Source organism: Homarus americanus, unplaced genomic scaffold (genome assembly GCF_018991925.1).
Source record: "Homarus americanus isolate GMGI-L3 unplaced genomic scaffold, GMGI_Hamer_2.0 scaffold39025, whole genome shotgun sequence".
Classification (NCBI taxonomy): domain Eukaryota; kingdom Metazoa; phylum Arthropoda; class Malacostraca; order Decapoda; family Nephropidae; genus Homarus; species Homarus americanus.
In genome coordinates, this window is record NW_024744672.1 from 8,161 (window position 1) to 32,642 (window position 24,482).

The window sequence follows — 24,482 nt, forward strand, 5'->3', positions numbered from 1 at the left end:
CATAATTGATGTTTCACCCTTACTCCAACCTTTGGTTTGATGAATGCAAACATACATCCGTGCCTGGCTTACTCTGCCAGCTACCTAAAAAGCTTCATACTGTCCAAGGGGTCTGGTGGCTGCGACCTTAAAATTAAGAGTAGAGTTAAGTTATCCCCTTAGGATTAGTGACCCCAGAATGGGCAGTATAGTGGGAGCCCTAACACACACATACTGTACTGTATCAATCATAAGAGAAACTCACCTGAACAAAGGCAACCCGGTGATGGGAATATGATACTATTTGTTCAGTCTCAACATAGTTTGCTACATGGCCGTCCTCATCAACTCCCCGTCTCTTGTACCTGGTGCCGGCCCGATACCGACTTCTTCGAGATATTAAAGTCAACGTATACTGATCACGTTTCTGAAAAAATAAACAATACCCTTTTTATATAAAATATCCTATGGCAGGTGGCCCAGATGAGCTTCACCAAGGGGTCCAGTTAGAGAATATTTAAAGTAACATTATCCTTTATAGATGTTTTATCAAATATTTATACCAACATTTAACACTTTTATCTCAAGACAACATCATGCAAGGCCACAGCACTCTATTCACCAAAACAGACATATACAGTACTGTACAGCTATCAGCGGTGACAACAATTAAATTGTTTTTTTCACACTTGCAAGTTCTGGAACATGATGGCAAGTACAGTACCAAGAACACATCAGAATCTCACCATATGTTTTCTGCTGTACCACAGAGCCTAGTCATGCTCTCCCTACAGCACAGTAGAGACATGCAATCACAAGCTCACCATAGCTCTGCAAATTTATCCACTTCTGAATTCTACACACTAAACACACTCCTTATCTTACACCTACTGTCCTCCCACTAATCTTACAACAATACACTCATAGTTTGTTCACCCCAATTCAGAGTTCCATCACTTATTTTACAAGAAATACCTTTCATAATATTTAATCCAACTCACTTTTTAATACCTCAATCCTTGATTCAAATCTTTGTCTGTACAGTGGTCTCTCAGTTAACGAACACAATTCGTTCCAGAAGGTCGTTTGCTAACCGAAAATTTCGTCACCCGAATCCATTATTTCAATGGGTAATTGGTTCCAGGTCACAGAAAAGTACATACAAAGTAAAATAAAAAATGCATAAAGTCAGACACTCCTAAAATTCCCCTAAATCGCCCTTAAATCAATCAATCAATCAATCAATCAATCAATCAATATATATATATATATATATATATATATATATATATATATATATATATATATATATATATATATATATATATATATATATATATATATATATATATATATATATATATATATATATACACAGTAGGGCATGCTATAATGAATCTAATTGGTTCTAGAACCTTGTTCGTTATAGCATTCGTTCGTTATAGGATTAATCCGTTCCAGGCCCCCAAATACAACCACTTAACACTGATAAATATAATAAAAAATTTTAAAAATTGTAAAAAAGTACATACATATGCATCTAAACCCCTGAAATAAAGAATATCATTAATACTTGTAATAAAAAAACAATAAATTAGTAAAAAAAAAAAAAAAAATTTTTAAATAATGTTCGTTGTAGGAGTTTTGTTCGTTATAGCATTCTCAATTTTATAGGTAAAACCGTTCGTTATAGGAATATTCGTAGTAGGATCCGTTCGTTATAGCATACCCCACTGTATATATATTTTATATATATATATATATATATATATATATATATATATATATATATATATATATATATATATATATATATATATATATATATATATATATATATATATATATATATATATATATATATATATATATATATATATATATATATATATATATATATATATATATATATATATATATATATATATATATATATATATATATATATATATATATATATACACAGTCATGCGCCGGTTAACGTCCTAGATACGTTCTTGGAAACATGACGTTAACCGAAATGGACGTTGTCCGATCATCAGAGAAACTTTGTATTTATACTTACGTGTATGTGGAATACTATATACGTACATATACACTTTTACTCTTAAATCACTACTGTAATGTGATACAGGAAATTAATTTTTATCTCTTGTGCAAAATACATGACGTTTATTTTAAAATTATTCACTGTTTTACAAGGATTCCAGCAACGCCGGGCAGATGGGGGAGAGACAGGGAGGGAGCGAGCGAGGGGGCGTGGGGGGAGGGGAGGTAGTACGTTTGACAGTTGGCACCGGCCCAAGGTCTAACGCATGTACCTGTATATTTATCATTTCTTAAGTGACTAAGCTTCTCTCTTATAAAAACCCAGTGACATGACTTGGGTGAATATAATTAACATAGCTGGGATTCTTGTAAGATACTGATTAATTTGAATATAAACATGCTATAATTTGCACAAGACATAACAATTTTAGTACCGTAATCAAATTAGTACATGTGCACTCCAGCTTTGCACTAAGGTCATTTATTTCTTTTACGTTTCTTTTAGTATGGTGTGTGCATGTAAATGGATGAAATTAAATGACGAAATGTATGTAAATCTACCCAAAAATTCAGTTAATAATTTTTTTATTATAAATGAACTACAGACTGTACACTAATGTACAAATTTTTTTATCTCGAGCAAAATATATGACGTTTATATTATAATTATTGGCTGTCTTGCAAGAATACCAGCAATGCAAATATAATCTCCTAACTTTAGTCGAGATATTATATAAGATAAAAACTGTAAGCCTAAAACCCTGGCTGGGAGGGACGGCCAGCCAGCGAGGGGTGGAGGGGGGGGGTTGAGGTGATATGTTTGACCGCGTGAGCCGAAGGTCTCCTGTGTGTTTATTTAACAGTCCTACTAAGCTTCTCTCATTTTAAAATGCCAGTGAAATGACCTAGGAGAATATAATTAACATTGCTGGGATCCTTGTAAGATACTGATTTATTTGAATATAAACATGCATTAATTCGCACTAGACATAACAATTTTAGTACCGTAATCAAATTAGTATGTGTGCACTCCAGCTTTGCACTAAGGTCATTTATTTCTATTACGTTTCTTTTAGTATGGTGTGTGCATGTAAATGGATGAAAATAAATGAAGAAATTTATGTAAATCTACCCAAAAATACAGTTGAAATTTTTTTTATTATAAATGTACTACAGTATTGGACACTAATGTACTACATTGTTTACATCTTGAGCAAAATATATGACGCTTATATTTAAATCAATCTCTGTCTTGCAAGGATTTCAGCAATGCAAAATATATTATCCTAACGTTAGTCTGAGATATTATATAAAATAAACAAAGAAATCACCAATCTTTTGTCTGGGAACACAAGGAGGGAGGTAGCCAGCTGAGCGTGAGGTGAGGTGACAGAGTGTCTTTATTTATTTGAAATAAGATTTGACAGTTGGCACTGAAGGCCTGGATGTTTATTTATCATTGCTTAAGAGTGACTAAGCTCTTCTCATAATTTGCCACCCAAACGACCTGGGTGAATATAACTTACATAGCTTGGATTCTTGTAAGATAGAAATTTATTTGAATACCTGTACAAACAAGCTACATTTGCAATAGACATAACTATTTTAGTACCGTAATCACTTAGTACATGTACAATACAGGTTTGCACTTGGGTAAATTGTTACTGTACAATATTGACTAAATTTACTAGATAAAGTACGCCTGGCAGCACAATCTATAAGAATATGCGATGCATCCGTGACTGTGCCCGCTCTAGGGCCATTTAGGTTCGCCACGTCCCATTATTTGAATGTTTTTGTTTTTTCAATTTAAATTTTAATTGTTTATTCCTTGATAGAGAAAGCGGGATCCTAGTGCTGTCACTTGGTACCCCTGTGCAATAACACCAGAAGCAACTGGCCAGTGTCACAAGTATATACAGTACAGTACAGTCATCCCTTGGTTATCGCGCCTAATTGGGACCCCGCCGATAACGAAAGTACAGAACCTATGTGATTTATTCTAATTGGTTCCAGACACCCAAGACCCAACCCCAAGTTTCCCATTTTACGACCATTTATACCCACTAAATATATATATCATGCTATGGTAAATATCATAAACACACATAGGGATGGCTAGGTTTATTACAAAGTGATGAAAAGGGTACGCTTAATACTGTAGTCCACAAAACATGTAGCTAGGCTTTTTTTTATTTGGTCCCCCATCATACGAGTCCGTTTTCTGTCACATCAGGACGCCTGAGTCCTCCGTTTTCTCTCTTAATCTTAGAGTGCACCAGAGACTTCACTATACAGTCAACCCTCACTTTACGCGGTCCCACATTCCGCGTTTCCACGTTTACGCGTTACCCTGCCGAAACCGGGACGCTCACATTCCGCGGTGCGTGTACCCCTTTACGCGGAGTGTCTGGCTCGACGCTATTTTTAGATTCGCCCCTCCCGCCTCCGCCTGGACAAGCCGCGCGGTAAGGTTGCGCAGTGCATGTCTCTGTTGCGTTATCAGTGACGTCATATGACGTACCGGACTGTGATTGGCCATGCATCCCAACCTCCCTCCGCTGCTAGCTGTAATTGGTTTAAAGTAATATGACGTGTCCACCCGGGGGAGGGAGGGAGGGAGGAAAGACGACGCTTGACCTAGCCGCGGCAGTTTCATCCCTCCAGGCCACACCGTGTAATCGTGCATCCATTGTTCTGTAAAATGGCTTCCGCCGGACAACCGCCCCCAGAGAGAAACCTTTCCTTACCTGGACCCAGCCGCCCTAAGCCAAAGAAGACACGACGTTCCTTAAGCTACGAGGTGAAGTGCAAGATCATTCAAGTGTTGGAGAAAGGAACAAGACAGGTTGATTTGGCGCGCCAGCATGGTGTAAACGAATCTACGATCCGGACGATAAAGAAGGATGCAGCCAAGATAAAGGAGCACATGAACATCACAAAGTCTACAGGTGCTTCTATGATCAAGTATTTCCACAACCAGGTGCTTCTCAAGACGGAAAAATTACTTGTGAGCTACTTGGTGCGTCAGGCGCGACGGAACATGGCGGTGGACACGCGCTCTGTTAAGGAGTACGCACATGAACTGTATGCTGCAGTGAATCGGCTGCTTAACCAATTAACCAGTCCGTTCACACATATTTATATTTGGGTTTTAAGTAACGAAACCCAAACGGTAGTTCCTTTGTTTTATTATAAAAGGTTGTAGATATAATTCCTGAGTGTATATCAACCGTAAGTCTCACTGTCTAGGAGTGAATGAGAAAGGGACGGCGTTTATGTATGATAAACGTTAGGGTCACGTCCTTACGATATGAGTTGAGGTGAGCTACTGAAGCTTAGGCGCATCGCAGTGCGTGCTTACAGAAATGCTGAGCTATGGGTCTCGCCCTCTTGGGTGAGTTGCCCGCTCACGTGTCCATATCATGTCTTACTCATAGACAGTGGAAAGTTACAGGGTGGTGAATCTGAATATAATATCAGATGTATTGACCCATTTATATAATACGTTCTATTGATGAGACAGGGGCCTATTACATCGCTCGGTCACCTACCAGCCGAGCTCCGTGAGGCCTAAATAACTCACAGAGTACAGTACATCCTAGACAACCCTAACCATGTTATAAACAGATATGTAGACACTAAGCTGGGGAAATTACTGTAGGGGTATTCTCTACTACAGGGGACCTAGACTTTTGTGTCGTACGGGTTAGTATGTTATGAACAATGTTGAATTTGGATGATACTGCCCGATAATAACAGAACAGGAACATTATTGCCAGAATTAACAGAATAGAGGAAATCGTAAGGCTTGGTAGTGCAAATTCCCGTGACAGGTAAAATGGCAAGTTATTATTCAAATCAGCAAAATGTGTCTCGTTCAAGAAAGCTAAACTTTTAATTTCTCTGATACTATTTGAATATCCTTGATAGTGAAATTCATTATAGGAGGTGGAATTAAAGCAGACTTGAGTTTTCGATTTAACGCAAAATGCTGATGAGTAGGCAAGGTCCGTAATGTACTACAAGTGATTTCACAGTAATCAGGAGCCTTGTAATGCCCTTTCACAACTAGCTGCTTAACACCAGTTTGGCATTTTAAAAATACAGTAGTGAAATTTGGAAAGAACAAATACTGCACATTGTGAAGGTGAGCGTGGAACACAGTCTTTAGCCTAACTGGCCTATAACTGCATTGCGCTAACGCTGTGCGTACATTTGGTTGTATGACCGCCAATTCATATACAGTTGTACCCCACTTAACGCGGTCAATAGAACCCAGAGGGTCCCGTGTTAAGTGAAATCCGCGTTAAATGAACAACAGAACATATGGGATTAATTCCAATAGAAACCAGCCCGACCCCCAAACTCCACTTTTTGAAGACACATAACTATGTTGTAGTAAAAATAATGGACTCAACTCCCTCCCCCTCTTCTCACACTACACTGCTGGCTCTTCCCTCTCTGAGAAATTTTTGGGGGAAAACCACTAAATTTTAATAAATAATACCTCAAACTAAAGTTAGGATAATACAATTGACATTGCTGGATTCCTTGTAAGACCAGGAATATTTTGAATATAAATGTCATATATTTTGCACAAAAGATAACATATTTACTAGAGAAAACATTTTATCTAAAATTTGTATGTCTAATGCAAAATATATGATGTTTATATTCAAAATGATCACCAAATTATAAGAATTCCAGCAATGTAAATTATATTCTGGCCGGGTAATTTGTATGAATTTTATGAGCTAAAACAAATATCTTCAGTTAATAAAAAAAAAAAAAATATTCTTCACGACATGCTCTATCAATCAAAGTACCCGACCTTGCCTCCCCCCTCTTCCAAGCGCCAGATGGTCGGTCCGTCCCAACCCTCCCCCCCACCCCCCACCAATCCTTCCTTCAAGAGAGAGGTTGGGTGAAAAAAACTAGATTTTAACATTTAGTATTAAATAATACCTCAGGTTAAAGTTAGGATAATATAATTGACATTGCTGGATTCCTTGTAAAACCAGGAATATTTTGAATATAAATGTCATATATTTTGCACAAAAGATAACATATTTACTAGAGAAAACATTTTATCTAAAATTTGTATGTCTAATGCAAAATATATGATGTTTATATTCAAAATGATCACCAAATTATAAGAATTCCAGCAATGTAAATTATATTCTGGCCGGGTAATTTGTATGAATTTTTTGAGCTAAAACAAATATCTTCAGTTAATAAAAAAAAAAATATTCTTCACACCGTGGTGCCAGGCTGGGCTGGTCGGTCGCCAGTCCCTCCCTCCCTCCCTCCCACCCCCCACCAAGCCTCCCTACCAGATGAATGTGTGGGAATACCAGACTGCTTATCTTTTTAGTAATGAATAATAAATCAAACTAAATTTAGGATAATATAATTGACATTGCTGGATTCCTTGTAAGACCAGGAATATTTTGAATATAAATGTCATATATTTTGCACAAAAGATAACATATTTACTCAGAGTAAACATTATATCTAAAATTTGTATGTCTAATGCAAAATCTATGATGTTTATATTCAAAATGATCATCAAATTGTAAGAATTCCAGCAATGTAAATTATATTCTGGCCGGATAATTTGTATGAATTTTATGAGCTAAATAAAAAAATTATACTTCACCCGTGTAAAGGGGTACACCCACCGCGGAATGTGAGCATCCTGGGTTCTGGCAGGGCACTAAACGTGGAAACGCGGAATGTGGGACCGCGTAAAGTGAGGGTTGACTGTGTGTGTGTGTGTGTATATATATATATATATATATATATATATATATATATATATATATATATATATATATATATATATATATATATATATATATATATATATATATATATATATACAGTCATGCGCCAGTTAACGTCCTAGATACGTTCTTGGAAACGTGATGTTAACCGAAATGGACGTTGTCCGATCATCACATAAACTTTTTATTTATACTTATGTGTATGTGGAATACTATATATGTACATATACACTTTTATTCTTAAATCACTACTGTAATGTGATACAGGTGATTAATTTTTATCTTTTGTGCAAAATACATGACATTTATATTAAAATTATTCACTGTTTTACAAGGATTCCAGCAACGCCGGGCAGATGGGGGAGAGAGAGGGTGCGAGGGGGCGTGGGGGGAGGGGAGGTAGTACGTTTGACAGTTGACACAGGCCCAGGTCTAGCTCGAGTATATTTATCAGTTCTTAGGTGACTAAGCTGTAATAGGCCCCTGTCTCATCAACAGAACATATTATATAAATGGGTCAATACATCTGATATTATATTCAGATTCACCACCCTGTAACTTTCCACTGTCTATGAGTAAGACATGAGTTGTACACGTGAGAGGGCAACTCTCCCAGGAGGGAGAGACCCATAGTCAGCATATCCGTAAGCCCGCACAGCGAGGCCCTCACTCCTTAGTCGCTCACAGAAAGTAATATCGTAAGGACGTGACCTAACGTTTATAATACATAAACGCCGTCCCTTTCTCATTCACTCCTATACAGTGGAACTTACGGTCGATCTACACTCAGGAAATATATATACAATCCTTTTATAATAAAACAAGGAACTACCGTTTGGGTTTCGTTACTTAAACCCAAATAATAAATATATGTGAACGGCCTGGTTAATTGCACAAGTACCCGATTCAAAGCTTCTCTCTTATAAAAAGCCAATGAAATGACCTGGGTGAATATAATTAACATAGCTGGGATTCTTATAACATACTGATTAATTTGAATATAAACATGCTATAATTTGCACTAGACAAAACAATTTTAGTACCGTAATCAAATTTGTACATGTGCACTCCAGCTTTGCACTAAGAAATCTATGTAAATCTACCCAAAAATACAGTTGAAATACTTTTTATAAAATGTACTACAGTATTGTACACTAATGTACTACATTTTTTATATCTTGAGCAAAATATATGACGTTTATATTCAAATTAATCTCTGTCTTGCAAGGATTTCAGCAATGCAAATTATATTATCATAACTTTAGTCTGAGATATTATATAAAATAAACAAAGAAATCACCAATCTTTTATCTTGAACACGAGGGTGGTGGGAAGAGAGGGGGGGGGGGTGAGGTGACGGAATGCCTGGCGTTTGTTTGTTTACAGTGATCCCTCGGTTAACGAACGCCTCGGTTAACGAAATTTCGGTTAACGAATTACCTTCCATAAGATTCTTCACTTCGGTTAACGAAAAAATTTTGGTTAACGAATTCCTTACGAATTTTTCCCAACATGTTTTCGCCTGCATTTGGCTGCTCACCAGCTGTAGTATTAGTCCGCCAATACAGTAATCGGTTTTAGGGCTTAAATTCTTTACCCTTTTAGTAAATATCAAGAAGGTTGTGCTATTCTATAATTGTAAAAGTTTTATATTAAATTTTTTAGTCATTTTAACAATTATTGTAACATAATTGAAGTACAGGAAACTAGTTTTTTGCACGCCAGACAGCCACTCAACACACCAAGCATGGCGTCAGTTTGTTTATCGGTTCAGAGGAAGGAACATCCTGTTTGAGACTCTTCAACATAAATGCTTTTTTTCTGTTTCCAGTCAAATTATTGGTCATTTTGAAATATGTTTGTGTTGATTTAAAGAAAATAATCTTGAATTACACCAAGTGAACTAAAATTTTATGGGTGAAATGGCACCATGGGGTGACTTCTCTTCCACCCCAATGCCTTCTCTTCTCCCTTCTCCTCCACCCCCATTCTAATTCCCATCATCATCCAGGAGCCTTCAACATACACACCTCAAAGTATGTGTACTTTTCTACCTTTTTTGCTGAATTTAGGCAATTTTCGGTGAGCTGGAACCAATTACCCAAAAACCCATTAAAACAATGGTTACGGTTAACGAGTTTTTCGGTTAACGAGCAACCTTCTAGAACGAATTGTGCTCATTAACCGAGGGACCACTGTATTTATTTGAGATAAGATTTGACAGTTGGCGCTGAAGGCCTGCCTGCGTGTTTATTTATCATTACTTAAGAGTGACTAAGCTCTTCTCATAATTTTCCACCCAAACGACCTGGGTGAATATAACTTACATTGGAGGGATTCTTGTAAGATAGTAATTTATTTCAATGTTTTTTTTTTTTCAATTTAAATTTTAATTGTTTATTCCTTGATAGAGGCAGCGGGATCCTAGTGCTGTCACTTGGTACCCCTGTACCATAACTTTTTTATACTTTTATCCTCTTCGCCACTGATCGGCTTGTTAGGCGCTTGGGCGATCGGTCACGTCTCTTTTCCTTTATATTCTTCACCAAAAGGTCGGCTCGCTAGCCGCCCGGGCGATCGGTCACGTCTCTGTCACGCACTGTTGGCAAATACTGGGCATGCACCGGCTCCTGAATGTACCTGAACCCGCTCCAGTGTTGGTCAAGTCTTCTCTTGAAAGAGCTCGCACTCGGTGCCATCGCAACACTCTCTGGTAGATTGTTCCAAGAGTTTACAACCCTCACTCCGAAAAAGTTTGCCCTCACAGTTTTCCGGACTTGCGGCTTCTTCAATCTTGAGCTGTGACCCCTTGTGGGGCGAGCGTCCGCCAGCTCCAAGTAAGGACACTCAACTGAGTAGTGCCCCCTGAGATGCTTATAAACCTCAACTAGGTCCCCCCTTGCCCGTCTGTAGTATAAGCTAGGCAAGTTCAGGCGCTCCAATCTCTCAGGGTAGCTGAGGTGCCGAAGTGCAGGCACCAGTTTGGTGGCCCTCCTTTGAACATTTTCAACCAACTGACAGTCCCTAGCATATCTCGGGGACCAGATGGGGTGACAGTACTCCAGATGGGGACACCAGAAGCAACTGGCCAGTGTCACAAGTATATACAGTACAGTACAGTCATCCCTTGGTTATCGAGCCTAATTGGGACCCCGCTGACAACGAAAGTACAGAACCTATGGGATTTATTTTAATTGGTTCAGGCACCCAAGACCTAACCCCAAATTTCCCATTTTACGACCATTTATACCCACTAAATATATATACTATAATGTTATGTTAAATATCATAAACACACATAGGCATGGCTAGGTTTATTACAAAATGATGAAAAGGGTACGCTTAATACTGTAGTCCACAAAACATGTAGCTATGCTTTTTTTACTTGGTCCCCCATCATACGAGTCTGTTTTCTGTCACATCAGGATGCCTGAGTCCTCCGTTTTCTCTCTTAATCTTAGAGTGCACCAGAAACTTTACTATTTTTAGTAATGCCACAGAATTTGAAATTGCAACCCCAATTGCAACTTGCAATTGTTGAGGCAACTAGATATGTCTGATTACAGCAAATGTGTTATTGCCAATTTGTAGGTGAAAGATTTTATTCTCAATAGATGTAGGTTAACATTTCACCTGTAGGCAAATGCTTAGAAAAGCCTAAGTAAAGAAGCATATTCCTTTAACACATAATATCTGACCAGTATGGGGAGGATCATCGTGTCTCCGTCAGGGGGTCGTGGAGTGGTGGTCCAGCAGGCGTCACGTGTTTGTTTGTTTGTTTTTTTTGGGGGGCCACGGACGTATATGCGATCGGATGTTGTTCGGTCTGACGTTAACCGGCGCATGACTGTATATATACACCCTTACTCTTAAATCACTACTGTAATGTGATACAGATGATTAATTTTTCTCTGTGCAAAATATATGACGTTTATATTAAAATTATTCGCTGTCTTGCAAGGATTCCAGCAATGCCAATTATATTCTCCTAACTTTAGTCTGAGGTATTATTTATTATTAAACTTGTAAGCCTAGTGCTTTTCCCCAAACGTTTCTCGGGAAGGTGAGGGGGTAGGGAGGGAGGGGTGACAGTGACATGTTTGACAGTTGGCGCCTGTGGTGTGAAGTATTTAATTGTTAATTTATGTCCTTCAGATTGAGTTTTTGTTTTTTGCTTATAAAATTTAATAGAAGTGACTGGGGTGAATTTAATTGCATTGCTGGAATTATTATAAGATAGTGATTAATTTGAATGTAAACATAGAAGAGATCACTGAATTGGCTGAGTATCTCCTCAGCTCATGTTGAAAACAAAATGTGATTTTCGTAAGGATTTCGTTATTCTAATTTTTTTCGTTAACCGAATTGAAGATTTTTATGGAAGGTAATTCGTTAACCAAAATTTCGTTAACCGGGGCGTTCGTTAACCAAGGAACTACTGTATATGCAGTACAGGGAACTACCTTATTTTTCGGCTTGAAAGACGCTGCATCGTGGAAGACACACCCTGATTTTGGAAATGAAATTCTAGGAACTATTATTATTATTATTATTATTATTAATATTTTTTTTTTAGGATTAGCCCACCGGGCACAGATCACTGACCCACATCAGGGCCTGGGGGCGAAAATAATAATAATAATAATAATAATAATAATAATAATAAATAATAATAATAATAATAATAATAATACCCAATACAGGTTGTACCTCTCTAGTCCGGCATTCTGTGGTCCGGAACGATTTTAGTTTGTCCAATAGGTAGATAGGCAGTTTTTTTTTTTTTATCTGAATTATTATTATTATTACAGGAGTATTAAATTTTTGCCCCTCAGGCCCCAATGTGGGTCAGTGACCTATGCCCGGGTGGGCTAATCCCCTTAAAAAAAAAAGCCGCGGGAAATTAAGGTTTGTTTACATCCGGCAGTTCGGCTGTTCTCTCTCTCTCTCTCTGCTTGTCTATACAGAGTACAACATTTAACCCTTCAATATATATGAGCAGTAAATAAGTGTTGCTTTCATATTCTTATGTAGAGTAATGACGATATATTTTCACATGTGCGCACTTACATACGAGCAGTCTCACTTTTTTTTTTACCATTAATGGTTAGCTACTTACAGTGGGGTATGCTATAACGAACGGATCCTACTACGAATATTCCTATAACGAACGGTTTTACTTATAAAATTGAGAATGCTATAACGAACGCAACTCCTACAACGAACGCGGATGAATACGGGACTATTTCGCCTGGCGCATGAATATTGTTGTACCGCGACCCACAACAAGAGCGTCAGGCGCCATCTTTGTCTCATTGTGTAGCCAGTGCACCACTGTTATTGTTGAAATTTCGTCTTTTGATGTGGAAATTCGCGTTATTTGTATAACTATTTTGTTATACAAGTATACAATTGTAACAATGAGTCGTCCAAAGCGAGTGAGAAAGCTAACAACCCTTGAAACTAAGAAAGAAATTATAAAGAAACGTGAGAATGGAAGAAGCATTGCGAAACTTAGTGATGAATATAGGATGGCTAAATCGACTATATGTACGATTTTGAAGAATAAAGAGGAGTTAAAAACTGTGCAAGTGGCTAAGGGAATCTTTAGACTTAGCAAAGCAAAGTGTAATGTGATTGAAGAGATGGAAAATTTACTCTTAGTGTGAATAAAGGAGAAAGAAATGGCAGGTGGTAACATTAGTGAAGCTATAATTTGTGAGAAGGCCAGACAATTGTTTGAGGACCTTAAAGCCAAGACTCCCAGTGGAAGTGATAGTGATGTGCCAGTGTTTAGGGGTACCTGCATGCTGAATAACACTAGGGTAAGATAAAGTACCGTATTTTTTACATTTTCCACAGAATTTTTTCAGTGTTAGAAGGTTGTATTTGGGGGCCTGGAACGGATTAATCCTATAACGAACGAATGCTATAACGAACGAGGTTCTGGAACCAATTACGTTCGTTATAGCATACCCCACTGTATATTGTTCCATTTATTAACATTAAATAACATTACAGGTACTTCAAGCAACCATATTCATTTTTTACATTAATTTTACTACAGCTAAACTCAGGGTCTTATTTTCTTCAGTTTTATATGTAGAACCAATCAGTCACTGGTTTCGTAAGCTTTAACATAAACAATGCCGGCAGTGGTCTCGTCTCCTCTAATATTCCACGTATTATTAATAAATTGTATTGTTAATTTTGCACACGTACATTAATTCAATAAAAACAAATTCAGAAACATTAATTAAAATATATATGAACAGTAAATAAGTGTTGCTTTCATATTCTTATGTAAAGTAATGACGATATGTTTTCACGTGTGCGCATGCGCACTTACATATGCGATCTCTCTTTTTCTTTACCATTATCGTTAGCTACTTCTATTGTTCCATTTATTAATATTAAATAACATTACTTAAAACAACCATATTAATTTTACTACAGCTACAACCAAGGTCTTATTTTCTTCAGTTTTATATGTAGAACCAGTCAGTCACTGGTTTTGTAATCAACGAAAACAATGCTGTGTCATTTCCTCATGTGTTTCAATTTTCTACGTATTATTAATGAATTGTATTGCTCATTTTGCACATATAAACATTAATTCAATAAAAAAGACATTCAGTAATAAACAATAATGAATCTTTTGTACATAAGAGAAATGACACTGTTTACACGATTATGCACGTCGTCTGCACGTTGGCGGGCCATTCAAACCCGTCGAAATTCAAGTTTCCGCCGTCAAAATTTTTATTTATTTATTTTTTTGTGTGTTCCAATAAAATACGTTAAGAATTAAAAACTCGCGAAATTTGAGAAGCTACTATACGACATTTAACCCTTCAATATGTCTTCAAAGAGACCATGATGCAGAGAAAGTGGTGCTAGTGCTTCCAGGCTTAAGCACAAGTCACTATCTATCCAGGAAAAGGGTGAATTTCCATGGTCCGGCACCGGTCAGGTCCCGAGGTTGCCGGACTAGAGAGGTACAACCTGTAATACTAATACTAATAATACTAACACTAATACTAATACTAATACTAATACTAATAATAATAATAATAATAATAATAATAATAATAACACTGTAATAATAATAATACTGTAATAATAATAATACTGTAATAATAATAATAATAATAATAATAATAATAATAATAATAATAATAATAAAGAACCATAAAGAAATACAAAAATAAAAAAAAATCAAGAGTGAGAAACAATGTATGTATGTTGTGTTTTCAAAGTAAGAGAAACAATTGAGACCCTGCAATTGTGTGTAAATGTGGCAGAAAGTCAGATCAGCAACCTGGGAGTTGGTCACAATTTTCGTGATGCCACATGGCAGCAGGGTCTACCATTAGACAACACATTATACTTCCAATATCTTCCCAAGCAGTAGTACCTCCCTGTTTGATAGCTGCCTACTACCTACACCAGTGAAACCATTGCTTGATATACAACCCTTTTGGCACAAGTACACACACCTCTTTGAATAACATCACTTAGAACTGCTTATCAGTCGCCATTTTGATCAATTGAAAAATAAATCTGTATAAGAAGTGGAAATCTTTAATACAGCACTCATTTTATACACCTGGTCACCTCCACGTCTAGCGGGCTGTAGTGTTTACATTCTTTCTCTTGGTTTTGTCGAGATGACAACGACGGGAAATATTTTCCAACAGTAGAAGGTAAGCAAATGTAAACATGTATATCAACGTCTAAATAGAAAAATAAAAAAATCTTTATTTAAAAACAAAAAATTAAAAGTAAAAAAACAACTCCGAAAAAATCAGTTGAATAAAAATTTTGGGTAAGCAAACAATAAACATAAAAAAAAACTGTAAATCTCGAAATAGCATGTCCAGTAAAACAGTCAAAAGCATTTTATTCATCTTCAAATCCTGGTTTAATAGGATGTTGCTTTATTACAGGTAGTAATTCACCCCAAAAAGTACTGTAGGGTAAAGAAGGCAAAACTTAGCCAAACATCGAAAGTACCAGAAGTTGTATTTAAATTTGGACGATTTGAATATTGCAAGGATTTTACAGTCTACAGTAGGTTCTCAAATTTTGCGAGTATTTAATTCGACGTTTAATATTTGGCTCCTTCTGCAAATTCCGGCCCCGAATCTTGCTGGCAGACTGGACAACGAAGGTCTTGGTAGGCAGCTTTTTCCAAAATAGACCGGATTCGTCCATGTTGAACACCTGGTCATCGGTGTACTGTCCTTCCTCAATAACCTCACGTAAGAACGGAAGAAAATCTCTAGCCGCCGCACGTTCAGCACTCGCTTCTTCACCACCAATGTTGATGTTGGTGATCTTGTTCCTCTTCTTAAACCTATGCAGCCAACCAGAGGAAGCATTGAAGGGTTTGGGCTCTGCAATTCCCATCTTATGTGACACTGCTGCGTACAGTTCACGGGCGTACTCTTGAACGAATCGCGTGTCCACCGCCATGTTGCGTCGCGCCTGACGAATCAAGTAACTCACCAGCAAATTTTCAACCTTTAGCAGCACCTTGTTCTGGCAATACTTGATCATTGAAGCACCTGCAGACTTTGTGATTCTCATGTGTTCTTTGATCTTGGCTGCATCCTTCTTAATAGTACAAATCGTAGATTCGTTGACTCCATGCTGGCGCGCGAGATCAGTTTGACGTGTTCATTTCTCCAAATCTTGAATGATCTTGTATTTCACTTCGTTGCTTAGGGAACGTCGTATCTTCTTTGGCTTAGGGCGGTTGGGTCCAGGTAAGGCAAGGTTTCTCTCTGGGGGCGGTGGTCCGGCGAAAGCCATTTTACAGAACAATGGATGCTGGTTTACACGGTATGGCCTGGAGGGGTGAAACTGACGCGGCTAGGTCAAGCGTCGTCTTTCCTCCCTCCCGCGGGTGGACACGTCATATTACTTTAAACCAATCACAGCTAGCAGCGGAGGGAGGTAGGGATGCATGGCCCAATCACAGTCCGATACGTCATATGACGTCACTGATAACGCAACAGAGACATCCACTGCACAACCTTACCGCGCGGCTTGCCCAAGCAGGAGGCGGGAAGGTCGAATCTAAAAATAGCGTCGCACCAGACACACTGCGCGTATATGGGTAGATGCATCTCGTAAAGTGAATGTCCGGTTCTGGTGAGGTACCGCGTAAATGCGAAATCGCGGAAAGTGAAACCGCGTAAAGCAGGGTATTACTGTAATGTTATTCAATGTTAATAAATGGAACAATGGAAGCAGGTAACCATTAATGGTAAAGAAAAAAATGAGATCGCATATGTAAGTGAGTACATGTGAAAACATATCATTACTCTACATAAGAATATGAAGGCAACACTTATGTCCTGTTCATATATATTTTAATTAATGTTTCTGAATTTAAAACAAAAATTCTACCCACCAGTGGTGGTAAAGTTAAAAACATAAGGACAGCCAATGTTGTTGTGTGTGTTTTTACTTGGATGACGAAGTTGCCAAGTCATCAGGTTCAACTCTAGCTGAAGACAAAAAACAAAAACTTTTTCTGTGTTGTTTTTAGTTTTTATTTAACTTTATCTGTTTTATTTTTGTTGGTTTATTAGGATGTTGCTTTATTACAGGTAGTAATTCGCCCAAAAAGTAGGGTAAATAAGACAAAATTTAGCCAAACATCGAAAGTACCCGACTCAAATTAATTTTCTCCATAGGAAGTTGTATTTAAATTTTGAAGATTTTAATTTTGCGAGGTTTTTACAGTCGAAATGGGTGTCCAAATATGAGAGCCTACGTATAAAGAAACAAACATTCCTGCTCTTTGAGACCAGCAGACAACCTTTAGCAATTCCTCAATAGATGGCGCTGCCGCACCACTGACATTAGTAAACAAACCGCACAGCAGCAAGGGTTTATTTTTTATTTTTTTGCAATATATCAACAATATTAGTTAAATCAATAGTTTTATAGTACTGTCACGTGCCTGAGCGCTCGGGAACTCGCATAGCGTGAGGCATGTTTACGCCTACATTTCACACAAACTATTAACTTGTTAATTGTACTTATTATATTATTATTGTTCTTAGTTACTTAGGTTAATTGTATATTTATGTATGTTATTAATATGCATCATTGTCTTACTCTGTTAAGTCAAATCAAGAGTAGTATTAATTAATTATATAAACTATCCAGCAAATGTCCTGGATCACGTGATATGAGACGCTCTCCTCCACGGCGTGCCCCACGCTTCCCCAGTACCAAAAAACCGTGGCATATGGTAGACGTGTCCATTCGTTCTCTAGCCTTGACCCTTGTCTAGTGCCTTGTCCAGTCTTCTGCAATGCCCTAGGGGTATCAGGTATTAGTGACATGTTTAGTTAGGCCTAGGAAGGGATCCTGGTGGTAAGGAATCTCCTGTTTGGTAGGAAATAACTATTTTGTAGGGATTGTTGTATATATATATATTTTGTATGTCTATGTAATATAGTTATGTTAAGTAATATTTGTTTGTTCTAACTCCTTACGGTATATTTTCACCCTTCCGGCATCACTCTTATTTTAATATATAATCACTTATTCCCTTAAATTCTTGTTTGCTAGTCATTACTCCCTTTAGAACATAAATTGAATTAATTAATTATCTTCCTTTTTGTGACTTACTTATTTCAACTGTTCTTACTTATTCAAGTACATTTAGTTGAGTAGGTTTTTGTGGGGATAATTATTGCCGTGTTGTCTATTTGTTCCTTTATTTGATAATAACTTGGGGTAGGTTTCACTCCCCAGGTATAAAGGATATTGGGATCGCGACAGTACTGTATAGAGAATACTTGTAATTGTTAAGTACTGTAATGAGGTAACAGTCTTTGTAAGGGGCTGATTTCAGTTAACCCTAAGAAAACCTCTATCAACTAGCGTCCTGGAAGATGCACGGTAATTTTCAAGGCATATTTTTTCAGAAAAATTGTCTTTCAAGCCGAAAAATATGGTAGTTTTTTGTGCGCCCATCAGCCGCTTGACTCACCCACCAGGCATCAGTTTGGCTTTGTTTACAGTGGAGTGAACATCGATTTTGTTGGTGTCTTGAATATTTTTGCATTTTTACATTAAAATTATTGAACATCGATTTTGTTGGTGTCTTGAATATTTTTGCATTTTTACATTAAAATTATTGGTCATTACAAAATTTAGTTAACATATTGATAATATATAGCACAGTGCAGTGTTGATTTAAGTAAAATAATCTTGAATTACACCCAGTGAACTTAAAATTTTATTGGTGAAATTACTGCATCAAGCATGAGTCCCCTGAAAGGTGATTTCTCCTCCATCCCCAACTTCCTTCTCTTCTCCCTTCTCCTCCACCCCCACTTCTAATTTCCATCATCATCATCATCCAGGAACCTTCTACATACACACCTCAAAGTAAGTGTACTTAATTGCATTTTTTTTTACTTTGTAAGTACTTTTCTGTGAGCTGGAACCAATTACCCAATATCCCATTGAAACAATGGATTCGGTTAACGAAATTTTCGGTGAGCTGGAACCAATTACCCAATATCCCATTGAAACAATGGATTCGGTTAACGAAATTTTCGGTTAACGAACGACTCTGTGGAACAAATTGTGTTCGTTAACCGAGGGGCCACTGTACAACTTAAGGAGATAGGGTGGTGGTACATGGTGGCAGCCACACATGGTGGATGGTAATGAGTAGTGCAGGTCGCTTATGGTGGGTGGGTGGTGATGTGGCAAGAGGCATTCATAATATACGAGTACAGTGGGGTATGCTATAACGAACGTAATTGGTTCCAGAACCTCGTTCGTTATAGCATTCGTTCGTTATAGGATTAATCCGTTCCAGGCCCCCAAATACAACCACCTAACACTGAAAAAATTCTGTGGAAAATGTAAAAAATACGGTACTTTATCTTACCTTAGTGTTATTCAGCATGCAGGTACCCCTAAACACTGGCACATCACTATCACTTCCACTGGGAGTCTTGGCTTTAAGGTCCTCAAACAATTGTTTAGCCTTCTCACAAGTTATAGCTTCACTAATGTTACCACCTGCCATTTCTTTCTCCTTTATCCACACTAAGAGTAAATTTTCCATCTCTTCAATCACATTACACTTTGCTTTGCTAAGTCTAAAGATTCCCTTTGCCACTTGCACAGTTTTTAACTCCCCTTTATTCTTCAAAATCGTACATATAGTCGATTTAGCCATCCCATATTCATCACTAAGTTTCGCAATGCTTCTTCCATTCTCACGTTTCTTTATAATTTCTTTCTTAGTTTCAAGGGTTATTAGCTTTCTCACTCGCTTTGGACGACTCATTGTTACAATTGTATACTTGTATAACAAAATAGTTATACAAATAACGCGAATTTCCACATCAAAAGACGAAATTTCAACAATAACAGTGGTGCACTGGCTACACAATGAGACAAAGATGGCGCCTGACGCTCTTGTTGTGGGTCGCGGTACAACAATATTCATGCGCCAGGCGAAATAGTCCCGTATTCATCCGCGTTCGTTGTAGGAGTTGCGTTCGTTATAGCATTCTCAATTTTATAGGTAAAACCGTTCGTTATAGGAATATTCGTAGTAGGATCCGTTCGTTATAGCATACCCCACTGTATATTATCTGAGATCATTGCTGAAGAAAAGAAAATGGCTAAGCATTCCTAGCATTCCTAACCATACATAGTATAACTTCAACGGTCAAGCAGCATACAATGAACACTTACTTGTTTGTCCATGGAATCATCTGGGGAAGATACTGTTGCATCAAGGGGCACAGCCTCTGTCTGGACATAGCCTTGTATCACTGGTACAATCCATATATCCAAATTTGGTATCTGCCAATAGTCAAGGTTATTCTTGTCATCTTATCAATTATAAAACATAGATAACCTATAGATATATCAATATTTACTCAGTTTACACTAGACATAAAAATTTTAGTAATTAATTTAGTACATTTGAATACAGGTTTGTCCTTAGGTCAATTATTTCTTTTACTTTTTCACAGTGTGTATTTAGGATAGTGTGTGCATGTAAATGAGTCAAAATAAATTAAGAAAGTTACATAAATCTACCCGAAAACATGAGTCGAAAAACAGCCATAACACCTCACATCTTGGCCCAGTAGCCTGGTGGTTACAGTGACAAGACTAACTTGGCTACAGTGCCATGTTAAATTACTATTAAACATTATTATATCAGTAAATACTAATAATAAAAGTAAATCCAGTGAAATATGGCAGGGAAGGAGGAGAGTTAAGCACACACGATGCATTAATTAGCAGCCACATGACTCACTCCTCTCACCCACACGCCTTGTCAGGCATACGATTGATATACGTATGGGAGAAATACATATCTTGTCGTCTAATTTGAAATCAGTGATGGGCCCAGTGGTAAACAAATTATATAAACCATTCATTTACCTACGATAACTGTTTGTTTCCCACCTACCGGTCAACCAGCGCCCACAGGCCAAAAATTTTCTTTTCTCTGTTTTGGGAATGCTTCTTAGCCAAGAACCCCCAAATTTTAGTCGGAATCTTCCGAGGGTTTACTGAATATAATTATGTGTAAAGACAGGGTAGTCTTGACGCTATAGACTGACACAGTTTATTGGAAAAAATAATACTGACATGGCTGGAGTCTGGGTTATTATTCACTATAGACAGCATTCTCTTTTGGTTCTACAGTATTTAATTCTCCATACAATATTTTGTATTATTTAATATTGTTTTTGTTCTTTCCTTATGTTGTTTGATACAAAAGTTCCACATATGTAGATGATATTACTTACTACAAGTGTTCTAGGATGAGTGTTGACAAATATAGTTAAATATTCCTCACCTCCTGATCAATAAGATCCATAAGCATGTGTTTATTCCAGAAGAAGTTATCATCAGCTCTACGCCAGAGTGGCAGACTAGCATCATAGGAGGGATCACTCTGGTGCTGCAGAGAGCTTGTTAGATCTGCTTCACACGAATAATAAAAGGAGTCGGAGTCATTGAACATCTTCATCAGCTCGTCCAGAATACGTCTCTCATATCGTTCCTTGTTTCTTCCTTCCCGTCGAACCTTGTTACCCTGTCACCATACACTATATGTTAAATACTACCATATAATACATTAATGCACATTAGTTTATATTATATATTTCAGTGGTTCTCAACCTGGGGACCACAGCAAGATTTTTGGGGGGCCATGGTGGGATATTATAAGTTGTAATGTTTCAAGAAAATGTGGGGAATTTCTTCAAGCACCATGAACGAAATTTGGGAAAAGAGAAACTGGATAAGAGTGGTGCTTTCCAACAACAGTCCTTGAGTGTTCTGTAGTTGAGGAATCATATGAGGTCTCCCTCAAAATAGTAAAGCAGAAGGAGGCCCACACAATTGGTGAAACTTTAATTAAGCCGTGTACCTGTACTTTAAAGATGGTCAAGCGGGTTCGTGGAGAGTCAAGTGAACGCAAGATGCAGCAGATTTCCTTGTCAAACCACATGGTGAAACGGCGAATTAGTGAAATGTCGGATGACATAAAGGAACAAATCGTCTCCAACCATATGTTTGCAATACAGCTGGAGGAGTCAAAGGACGTTAGTTATTGTGCACAGCTGCTCGTGTTTGTTAGGTATGTTTTCTCATGCAATGTCAAAGATGAGTATCTGTTCTGTACACAGCTTGAAACTACCACAACAGCTTTAGATGTGATGGAAAAGCTGTATTCTTCCTTCACAGCTAAGGGGATCACCTGGGAAAATTGTTGTGGAGTCTGTACTGATAGGGCTCCGGCGATACTGGGATCGAGGTTCCAGAAGCATATCCAGGAAGTAACTCCGAATGCCAAAGGGTTCAGTGTATGATTCATCGTTTTGCACTGGTGTCAAAAACCCTCCCTGATGCCCTTTGCAAGATCCTGGAGGCAGTGGTAAAATGCATCAACTTTGTGAAAGCAGGAGATTTGAACTCTCGCCTTTTCCAGAACCTCTGTAGAGGCATGGATTCAGAGCATGAAACCCTCCTCTTTTACTCCAACGTGCGATGGCTTTCCACAGGTAATAATGTGAATCGAGTGTTCGAACTTCAGGAGCTTACTTATTCCTGGAAGTGTAAGGGAAGGATGACCTCTTAAGTCATTTCAATGAGGTGTTGTGGGAGCCACATCTTGCATACCAAGCAGATATATTTGAGCAGTTAAACAGGCCGAATCTCAAGCTGCAAGGCAAAGAAAGAGAGGTGTTTCCCCTCATGGATTGCCTTTGTCCATTTCTTGCCAAGCTCAAGAATTGGCAAAGGAAAATCAATGCAGGAATTGTTGCCGTGTTTGAGAATCTTTCAACTGTTCTTGATGAGATTGAAGAAGATTATCTGTTTGACCCATCACTCAAAACATAAATCACAGTATGTACACTCACTATAAAATTATTCGGCACCAGTGTTGTCATATTGTATCAGGCCGTAAGGATGCAGAATAATTTTTTAGTGGGTGTACCTGCACATATATATAAGTCATGCGCCGGTTAACGTCCGACCGAACAACGTCCGATTGCATATACGTCCGTAACCAACCCTCCCCCCCCCAAAAAAAAATGTTACGCCTGCTGGACCACCACTCCACGACCCCCTGACGGAGACACGATGATCCTCCCCATACTGGTCAGATATTATGTGTTAAAGGAATATGCTTCCTTACTTAGGCTTTTTTTAAGCATTTGCCTACAGGTGAAATGTTAACCTACATCTACTGAGGATAAAATCTTTCACCTACAAATTGACAATAACACATTTGCTGTAATCAGACATATCTAGTTGCCTCAACAATTGCAACCCCAGTTGCAATTGGGGTTGCAATTTCAAATTCTGTGGCTCAAGAGAGAGAAAACGACTCTTTGACGGACTCAAATAAAAGAGAGACATAGCTACATGTTTTGTGACTACCCACTGCAGTATTGATCATATCCTCTGCCATCACTTTTGTAATAAACCTAGAATGCTATGTAAGTTGTTGATATTTACCATAACATTATATATATATTTAGTGGGTCTAAATGGTCGTAAAATGGGAAACTCTGGGGGTTGGGTGCCTGAACCACTATTTATAATAAATCCCAAGAGGTTTCATGTAATTTTCGACAACGCCTCCATTTCGTTAACATCATGTTTCCAAGAACGATTATATATATATATATATATATATATATATATATATATATATATATATATATATATATATATATATATATATATATATATATATATATATATATATATATATATATATATATATATATATATATATATATATATATATATATATATATATATATATATATATACACACAGTCAGGCATCAGTTAACGTCCGACGCTTATATTTCTGCAGCGCCCTCGAAAAAAATTCGTATTTCGCTGACCACTACCCACGAATTCTGACGATATCGCTGATCCTCCCTATCAGATAATTGTGTTAAAGGAATATGCTTCTTACTTAGGCTTTTTTAACATTTGCCTCCAGGTGTAATCGTGTTAACCTACAATCTATTGAGGATGAAATCTTTACCCAAAATTGACAATAACACATTTGGTGTAATCAGACATATGTCTAGTTGCTGAATAATTGGTTACCCCAGTTGCATAGTTG

The 24,482-nt window shown here is 37.5% G+C and overlaps 2 protein-coding genes across 2 annotated transcripts; one reads left to right on the forward strand and one right to left on the reverse strand.

The window, feature by feature from the left end:
• Positions 1–244: 244 nt before the first annotated feature.
• Positions 245–21,927, reverse strand: LOC121878001 (phosphatidylinositide phosphatase SAC2-like; the record flags this gene model as incomplete). Its single annotated transcript, XM_042383960.1, is given in 3 exon segments — positions 245–406; positions 20,565–20,675; positions 21,688–21,927. Coding segments are annotated over 3 exon segments (447 nt in total), but the record flags the coding sequence as incomplete, so codon positions are not given.
• A 349-nt stretch (positions 21,928–22,276) lies between these two features.
• LOC121878000 lies at positions 22,277–22,897 on the forward strand (the record flags this gene model as incomplete). The annotated part of the gene is made up of 2 exons (XM_042383959.1): positions 22,277–22,438; positions 22,627–22,897. Coding segments are annotated over exons 1-2 (433 nt in total), but the record flags the coding sequence as incomplete, so codon positions are not given.
• Positions 22,898–24,482: the final 1,585 nt, after the last annotated feature.